This window comes from Protobothrops mucrosquamatus, unplaced genomic scaffold (genome assembly GCF_001527695.2).
Source record: "Protobothrops mucrosquamatus isolate PMUCROS unplaced genomic scaffold, P.Mucros_1.0 scaffold_217, whole genome shotgun sequence".
In the NCBI taxonomy this organism is placed as follows: Eukaryota; Metazoa; Chordata; class Lepidosauria; order Squamata; family Viperidae; genus Protobothrops; species Protobothrops mucrosquamatus.
Genome location: NW_015386293.1, coordinates 1,870,607 through 1,880,589, shown reverse-complemented (window position 1 = coordinate 1,880,589; position 9,983 = coordinate 1,870,607). Strand labels below are relative to the sequence as shown.

The 9,983-nt window shown below is 39.5% G+C and overlaps 1 protein-coding gene across 1 annotated transcript in view; it reads left to right on the top strand.

Annotated features, from left to right (window-relative positions):
• The window catches only part of LOC107298532 (TGF-beta receptor type-1), a 37,134-nt gene that overhangs the window by 6,452 nt on the left and 20,699 nt on the right, over window positions 1-9,983 (top strand). The window contains exons 3-4 of the mRNA XM_015827913.1: window positions 3,731-3,961; window positions 6,422-6,589. Of these exons, the coding sequence (XP_015683399.1) occupies window positions 3,731-3,961; window positions 6,422-6,589 (399 nt within the window). The remainder of the gene's footprint in view (window positions 1-3,730; window positions 3,962-6,421; window positions 6,590-9,983) is intronic.

Below are 9,983 nucleotides of genomic sequence, written 5' to 3'. Positions count from 1 at the left end.
CGAGGCGCTGGCAACCACAGCCACTCGGTCTTGGAAGGGTTGAGCCTGAGTCTGTTCCTCCCCATCCAGACCCGTACGGCCTCCAGGCAACGGGCCATCACGTCAAGGGCAACGTTGGGGTGGTCTGGGGTGGAAATGTACAGCTGAGTATCGTCAGCGTACTGATGGAAATCCACCCCAAAACCACGAATGATCTCCTTGCCAAAAGATTCCCACCGCAAAAACCTTAGCGAAACCTTTCATGCAGTACATTTACAGACTGCATGGGGCATCCCAACGCATCATCTCTGATAGGGGAGTGCAATTTACGTCAGCATTTTGGAAGGAATTTTTATCCCTCTTAGGAACCACTCAGGCACTGTCATCTAGTCCAAGGCTTTTCAACCAGTGGTACGGGTACCACCTGTGGTACATTGGCACCTGGCAGGTGGTACGCAACCATCCTAGAAAAGTAGCGGGGGAGGGGAATGAGCTGAACCAGTGGCAGCACCACACAAGCCTGAGCGAGAGATGGCTGGAGCTGCAGGGCTGTCAGGGCTCAGTGGAAGCGCCAGGATCAGCGCTTCTTCGGGACTGTCAGGGCTCAATGGAAGCGCCAGAATCAGTGCCAGGCTCCAGCTGGAGCTCGGTGCTGATCCTGGCGCTTCTGCTCAGCCCAGAAGAACCCTCGTCAGCTGGAATGTTGCACCATCTCCAGGGTCTTGTAATTTACATTCAGATGCTTGGCAACTGCTTCATATTTATGATGGTCACAGTGTCTCAGGGTCATGTGAAGTGAGAAAAACCTGCTGCAACCACCCAGCAGATGGGGGAAATAAAAACCAAACACCCCCCACCCCACCCCCACTGCCAGTCCTCAACAGAAATGCTCACAACAATGAAAACCTCGGACAGGAGGAAGAGCGCCGCTGGGTGGGCAGGCAGGTGTCTTGCTTGGCTGTGGCTTGGGGGGCACTTTTTTCAGTGCCATTGTAACTTCAAACAGTCACTAAGCGAACTGTTGTAAGTTGAGGACTACCTGTACTTCATCACTTTTTTTCCATTTGGGGGGAGGGTCATCAAGTTTTTGACACCTTGCTAGGCGACTGGTGGTACTCGGATATTGCCATATCCTAAAAGTGGTACAATGGGTGAAAAGGTTGAAAAGCCCTGATCTAGTCATCATCCTCAGTGTAACAGCCAATCAGAACGCTCAAACTCAGTACTTGAATAATACTTAAGATGCTTTATTAACTTCCAACAAACGAATTGGACGGACTTACTCCCTTTTGCAGAAGTTGCCTACAATAACGCAGTCCACTCCAGCACAGGCTACACTCCTTTTCAAATAGCCACCGGTCAAAAGTTTCAACCCTATGCCAGAACTAATCCCAAATGAACCAGCAATCCCATCACTGAAAGAATGGATAGCACAATTACAAAACACCTGGCCAATAGTTAAAAAAAGACTTAGACAAAGCTAGGCAAGCATACAAAGCACAAGCAGATAAAAAGAGAGTTGAACCCACACCATTCATTGTAGGAGAAATGGTATATTTGTCTACAAAATACCTAAAATCCCTACAACCCTGTACAAAACTTGGACCAAAATATATAGGACCTTTTCCAATTAAAAGAATCATAAACCCAGTAACAGTAGAATTACCCCAAAATCTCAGGTAAATATACCCAATTGTTCACTGCAGTTTGCTGAAAAGAGAACAACAGTCAACCTTACGCCCAAGAATTCCTCCACCACCACCTCCAATCATGGTTGAAGGAGAACAACATTTTGAGATAAAGGAAATCCTAGAGCCCTAGACTCTAGGAAGTATCATGGGACAACTCAATACCTAGTAGCATGGAAACACCTTCCCTTCTCGCAAAACAAGTGGGTCCATAAACGTCATGTCAGAGCCCCGAAATTGCTAAAGAAGTTTCATATAGAATATCCCAATAAGCCAGACTAACTTTTATACCTGTTTTGTTCTTTCTACAGATGGATTTCTCTTATTTTTAAGGGGGTCAGGATGTCAGAATCCAGTTACATCTCCTTTCTATCTATCTCCTCTGATTTAAAACCAATTCTCACCCTTCCCTGGATTCTGCCATACTTCCAAGGGGGAGGGGGGATATGCATGCGGCTTTATTATTTTCACTTCCTCTATTCACTACAAAGTAACCTTTTTTTTATTCGCCTTCGTGTCTACTAACTATTACAATGTAACAAAAGCCTCCTATACTATGCACCCCTCTGAACTTCTCCCTACCGGGCAGCTAGGAAAAGGGGGGGGAAAGAGATACAAATCTTTGGGACCTGGTTTATTTCTCCGTCATCAAAATGAGGTGTGAAGAGCTGTGGAATGATCGTGCAGGAACGGAGCCAGATTGATGTTATCTTTCCATTCCCATTTATGGAATTAACCCTGGGAATTTGCCGGTCTGAACTGCCTGGATGAACTGTGGGGTGGGGTTTGCTTAGGGACACTTCAAAATGTTGATCTGTAAGGGAATCCCTCAGATCCTGTCTATTATGCCTTCTATCAACTACTCTTAATAAAAGTTCCTGTTGGAAGAAATTGTTCTCAAGAGTTCTGCTTTCTTAAGATGTGGGTTGAAGTGGGTCCTTACACTCTCCCTGCTTAATGATCTGTGTGGTCCTGGAATTATGATAACAATCATGACTGGCAAAATTGCTGTTAGTAAATAATGTCATATTTCACTTTACAAACACATGTGACAGCATTCCAGGTGCCGATTGCTATTGAAATCTGAGGACCACCTATAGAATAGAAGAGGAGAGGAGTGAAAAAAAATCAGTTCAAGCTAATGAATAAAGTGTAGTTCCACCCAGACTTATGGAGTATATTTCCTGCCCTAGTCTATTTGAAAGGGGAAACAGATATATACAAACTGGATTTGGTTAAACCCCAACTGGAAAATTATTTCAGCTTTAAACAGATTTTGTGACCCACTTCATTGATTTAGATTACATATTGAAATAGTAGTGGGAATCTGATAAGCTTCATTAGAGATAAAGGTTCCCTAGATATGGAAGTAGAAAGTTGCAGCGATTAAAAAATTGTTGAAGTATTTGTGTATTTATAGCAAATACAATAGAATAAGTTTGGCGATTGCAGCCAAAGAACTGCCCAAAAGTATTGTTACTGGAAATTAAACTATTATTTGAAATTGCCTTTTTTTTTAACAAAGTAGAATTGGTCTCCTTTATTTATGATCAAAGGCAAAGCATGGCCAACTAGAATTAGTAATGCTAGAGCAGTGGTTCTCAACCTGTGGGTCGGGACCCCATTTGGGGTCGATCGACCATTTCACGGGGGTCGCCAAGCAAGGCTGTCCGCCATTTTTTTTGTCCACCATTTTTTTTGTCCGCCATTTTTTCCCCCTTTTCCGGCGGGTGCCTTACCTCCCTTGGGCTGGGCCAGCTGGTGGTTGGCCTGCTCCGTCTCTGCCGCTTGCCAGCTACACCTCGGCCGGCACAGGGGGCGGAACCACGCATGCGTGGCGCTCTCGGGCAGGGAAAGTCCTCGACTTACGACCGGTTGGGTAGTCCTTGACTTACGACTGGTTTAGTCCTCGACGTACGACCGGTTGGGGTCGCGGCATTAAAAAGGTTGAGAACCACTGTGCTAGAGGCTTTAACAGTCTTTTGATAGGGGAAAAGCCTTGTAGATCAAAGCCTGGATTGATTAATTAGCTCCTTATCACTGATCAAAAAACTTTTTTTTAGGTTTGCCGTTACTTGTTCAAAGAACAATTGCAAGAACAATTGTACTACAAGAAAGTATTGGAAAAGGTCGCTTTGGAGAAGTCTGGAGAGGAAAATGGAGAGGAGAAGAAGTTGCAGTAAAAATATTCTCTTCAAGAGAAGAACGCTCATGGTTTCGTGAAGCTGAAATCTATCAAACAGTTATGCTCCGTCATGAGAATATTCTTGGATTTATAGCTGCAGACAACAAAGGTGACAGTCCAGAAATATTTTGCTTATGATATAGAGTAACTTGTTATTATATACAGGTAGTCCTCAATTTACAACTACACTTGAGCCAAACATTTCATTTAAACAAGTCATTTCTTAAGTGAATTATGCCCGATTTTATGATCTTTTTGCCACAGTTGTTAAGCAAATCACTGCAGTTGTTAAATAAATTGTATTCTTTAAGTGCATCTGGTTTCCCCATTGACTTTGCTTGTCAGAAGCTGGCTGGGAGGGGCGCAAATGGTGATCACATGACCTCAGGATCCTGTAGTCATTATAAATACATGCCATTTGCAAAGTATCTGAATTTTGAACACGTGATCATGGTAATACTGCATTGGTCATAAGTGTGAGAATTGGACATAAGTCATTTTTCCAGTGCCATTATAACTGAACAGTCACTAAATAAATGGTTGTAAGTTGAGGATTTCTCATTTCTCAATGGGAAATATTAATGACATAATATCTAAACATACTCAATTTTAAAATCTTAAATTATACTTTTTTGAAAAATATTTTTTGTTCATTGAAAACAAAATTGTAATGGCTTTGTGTTTATGTTCAAATTTGTCTTAAATGCTTATATTAAGTATCTTTTATTCTGCCAAATTGGGTGCACTCCTTCTCTGTCAAATTTAACACTCAGAATTCCTCAACAAGATGGCTATTGCAGAGGATTTTAAGAATTGAAACCCATACTCATTGACAATTGCCACAGTTGGGAAACTCTTATCTGGAATAAATTGCATTAGATTTATTTGCAAGGCTAACAAAATAATAGCACTTGCCAATCCAAGTGTTTGGGTACTAATGACCACGAGACACTAAGAGTATAAACTAAACGGAAATAAAAAGAAAAAAATCCTGGAAGGCGTAGCAAGTTATTTCCAGATTGTTTCCAAAGGCTGTGTCCATTAAGTTACAAAGAGTTAGCCTTTACCTTTCAGCTGTGAGTAATTTTATAGATTGATATTAAAGGAACTAAAACAAATTATTTGAAATGAGTTGTTCTACAAATGGCTTATATTGCAATGATTTAACAAATATTTTTATCTGGATTGTAGACATGTTTTTCATCTTGGATTTTTTTTAAAGCATATTTATTACAAATTCAGTTCAGTGAAATGTGGGTTACTTAAATCTCCATGACTTCATTAGGATTTAAACAGTTGATGCGTTTAATTTTGCAATCACTATTTTTGATACAAGTAGACTGCAATAAAATAGTTAATATTCTTCATGGGGATCCAAATAAAATAGAATACTTTATTTGGCCAAGTGTGATTAGACACACAATGCATTTGTCTCTAATGCAGAAACTCTCACTGTACATGCAAAGTAACAAAGCAATAATTATCATAATAATATCCAATAAGAGGAGTTAATGAAGAAGGGTAATAAAAATACTACAGCCATACAAGATGGATAAATACTTCGACATAAGTCAGTATTGTGAGAATTAGGTGTTCGGCAGAGTGATAGCATGAGGGGGGAAAAATATCCCTGGGTGTAGTTATTTTGGCATGCAATGCCCTATAGCAACGTCCGAAGGGAAGGAATTGAAACAGTATGTTTGAGATATGAAGGTTCTATACATATTTTCTCAGCTCTCCTTCTGACCTACGCAATATACAGGTCTTCTATGGAAGGCAGGCTGATTACTATTGTTTCTTCTGCAGTCCTAACTATCCACTGTAGTCTGTACCTGTTCTGAACAGCAGGGGTCCCCAACCCCCAGTCTGTGGACTGGCATGGGTTCGCAGCATGCCAGCGAAGTCCCATCTGCAGGATGCAAGCAGCATGTGAAACCGTGCCCCGTCTAATCCACGGAAAAACCTTTCTCCATGGAAACAGTCCCTGGTTCCCAAAAGGTTGGGGAAGCACACTGCTGTGTAGGTACAGACTCCAATTATAGAAGTCAATTCTATAATTGTCTTCTATAAGGCAATTATAGAAGTACTAATGATAGGCTCAATAATCCCTCTGTAGAACTCTATCAGAAGCTCTTGGGGTATCTGAACTTCCTCAATTAGCACAGGAAGAACATTCTTTGTTGTGCCATTTTTATGATGGTTCTAATATTATTTCAAATCCTGGGAGATTATAGAACCCAAAAACTTGAAGAACTCTACAGCTACTGTGCTGTCAAATATATAGTAAAAGGTGGTAGAGTAGAAGGGCTCCTCCTAAAATCCACTCTCATCTCTACGGTTTTAAGCATGTTCAACTTCTGATTGTTCCAGATGCACCACTGGGCCAGTTGTTCAATCTCCTGTCTATAGGAAGACTCATCACATCTTGAATGAGACCAACAACTATTGTATCATCTGCAAACTTTAATACTTAATAGAGAGATCTCTAGAGATGCAGTCATTTTTCCAATGTGTTTTGTTTATTTTGTTCCCTTAATTTTAATTGTTCCTATTTTGTTTTGATTTGCAGATAATGGTACATGGACACAACTCTGGCTAGTGTCAGATTATCATGAGCATGGTTCTCTTTTTGATTATTTGAACAGGTATACTGTTACTGTAGAGGGAATGATAAAGCTAGCATTATCAACTGCCAGTGGACTTGCACATCTTCACATGGAGATTGTTGGCACACAAGGTAACTTAATCCCAATGTTTGTTTCAGTTGTTAATGTACATCTTCTCTTGGTAGTATACATTTTGAAATTTTAATCATCTCCATTGCAGCTTAATTTGATTAAAATTTTAATTTATGTGATTTATGTTTAGATTAAAAAGATGATTACATGGATAATACTTTTGCAATATCTACTAATTAAAGTTTTCAGTGAGAAATACCTCTCCTCACTATCTCCCTCTTACTATAGTTTTTCTTCCTGACCCCACAGGAGCATCATTTTAATGAATATTTCTTCTGAAAGTTTTTATTCTTTTTTTCTATCTTCTCTTTTAATCATATATTCTAAAATAAGTTTTTCTATATATCTTTTACCAAGTGAGCTAGCATGTTGTACTAGAGACACATACAGTAGTAAAGACAGTGAGAGGCAAACAGATTTTTTAAAAGTCTAATAAGTCTGATAAAAAATAGTAGATCTACTGTAGTCTAGTATTTTTTTTTAGCTAAAAAGTAAGATTTTCTAAGCCACTGTAGTCTCTCTGATTCCTTATGGCTCCTAAATTTATTCTTTTCAAAGTTTAACATTCTTGGAACCATTAATTTGAGACATATGGATAGTTCCAAAATGCCATCTTACATGTAGAAACAGGCATGGTTTTTTGGAATGCTAGAGCATGGTTTCTTCTAATTATCTTTTGGCTCATGTTAATCCTATTCTTTATAGTTTTGGCCCATTAATATGTAGAGATCATTTTAAAAAGCTCTAGATAAAATTCATATATAGGATTCTGAGATTCTATATAGAAAGTTTGTGCTTATTAGGTTTTGATAATGTTAGAACTGCCCTCAAACAATAAAATTGGCATATAGATCTCCAAAGAAATTTAAGCAAAATGTCACACCCCAATATTGAACATATTCTTCTATAAAGCTTTCTGCTAACCTATTCATCATCCATTACAATTCTGAAATTCTGTAAGACTCACTTTAGCCAAGCTGGATGTATTGCCTATAGCAGTCCTTTGTATCTTCAGTTATGTCCATGTGGTAAAACTACAAGGGTTTAAGAGAAACTCTTAAGCGAGATGCTACAATGCTGCTTTCTGTATAAAGATTCTAAGCAGATCTTCATTATTCCTATGTTGAAGAAATGTATATGGGTCTATATAACAGGGGAAAAAAGTGACACTGTCATAAGTGTATATTACAGGCCACCCAACCAATCAGAAGAAATAGATTAACTCTTTGCCAACCAATTAACAAACGTATGTAGGAAGCATACTACAGTAGTAATGGGAGACTTCAACTATCTAGATATCAACTTTGCAACAAGTGGGAGATCAAACAGATTTTTAACCAACCAAGCTGACAACTTTATCATTCAAAAGGTAGAGGAGAGAACTAGAAGTAAAGCTATACTGGACCTAATCCTTACTAATTGAGAACAAGTGATAGAAGGAGTTGAAGTTGCTGGAACCTTGGGTGAAAGTGACGATGTCATGCTGAAATTCAATATAATGCAAACACAAACAATAGAAAATAATCCAGAGTACTTCCGGCGAGGGAATGAGACGGCCATAGGAGGCTGGGTCTCCAGCCTCTCAGTCCGGTTTGGCTTCGCCTAGTGTCTCTTAAAGGGATGGAAGTTGCCCTGGAGGGGCAATGAAGAAAGAGGGATATTTCAGGAGCTTGGATTTGGTGGCGATCAATCTGGGCGTACTGAATGCCCCCTCGAAAAGGGCGAAAGAAAGGCTGCCAGGAGAGCCAAGGCAGCCCAAGTTCTCTGCAGCCGGAAGGGAACCTATGAAAAACAGCTGATCTCCAACAACAAGTTATGTCTGGGTGAGCTAAAGTCTTTTCCTTCTCCTTGTGTTTGAAAATGTTGAGACCCTGAAAGGGAGAATTTGAAAGAGTAAAGACCCCCAGAGAGACTTTTGGAGCGGCAATTTAACATTAAGGGGAAATGTAAAAAGAATATCAAATTACTGGATTACGGAGTGTGGAGAGTTGATAAATAAGCCAACGAGGACACCTACTGGCGAAAAATAAGAATTAAAGAATTAAAAACAGTGACCTTGGAAAGTTTGAACAAAACAAAGTGTTGGTCTGAGATAACAAGTCAAAGACTGTTTATAGCTATACTTGTTGACATTGGCTAAAGACTAAATAGACATTATTCGGGGAAAAGAAAAGAAAAAGAGAACATTTTAAATCCAAGAAGAGACTGGAGGAGGTAGGTTTGCCTCACAACAGCTGATTCCTGATTACGCTTTGGATATAAGTTTAAGACTGTGAGCAATAAAATGAGTACATCTAATATTTCCAGACTTGCAAAGAAAACCTCTTCGGCGCCCTCTGTCAGACAAGCCAGCCCAACAACTCAGAGTTCTGTCGGCACATTGCTACAGCGTGAAAAAGCAAGCACGGCTCAAGATGAAACACAGGCCTCTTTAAAATTAATTCAAGAAATTTTGCAGAAAAACCATGAGGAAACACAAAGTAAACTGGAGAAAGTAAGCGAAGAAATTACAGATATAAAGGCACAATTTGAAGCTCAAAATCAAAAGATTAAAAAAAATGAACAGAAAATCCAGGAAGTGGAAAATAAAACTGAAGATATTGATAAAAAGGTGGAAATGTTATTGCAAAAGAATGAAGGACCAAATCAAGAGCTAGAACGGGCTATGGCAATGGTAGAAATGAGAGAAGCGGAACATTATTTGAAGTTTCAAAATATTCCTGAAGACAGTGAAGAAAATATAGAAACGGTGATTATTGAGTTATTGGCAGAACTCTTAAACGCAGATCGAGTAGACATTCAGAATGAGACGGATCAAATTTTCCGTATGAATTCAAGCTATGCAAGAAAAAGCAGATTACCAAGAGAAGTGCATGTGAGGTTCATGAAGAAATCAACAAGAGATGAAGTACTGAGAAAAGTGAGAGAGGAACCCTTACAATATAAGAATAAAGAAATTGTGGTCCTAAAACAGATACCCAGGAGAGTAAGGGATACCCGGAGACACTACCATTTTCTAACTACAAAATTGATTGCCAAAGGCATAAATTTCAGATGGCTAACGCCAGAAGGCATTTTAATAAACTGGAATAATACAAGTTATTGACTGGACTCAATTTGGAAAGCAGAGGACTTTGAAGCAAGAAATAGAGTAATTTTGTATGAAGGATTGCATCATCAACAAGAGGATAAGCAGACGGGAGAGACAGCCCAAGGAGCAACGGCACAAGCAGAGCAACAAAAGGAGAAAAGTGAACAAACAGGTGAAGGAGAAGGAACTGCCAGACAACAAAGGACTACAAGATCGACTAGATCAATGGTTCTCAACCTTCCTAATGCCGCAACCCTTTAATACAGTTCCTCATGTTGTGGTGACCCCCAACCATAAAATTA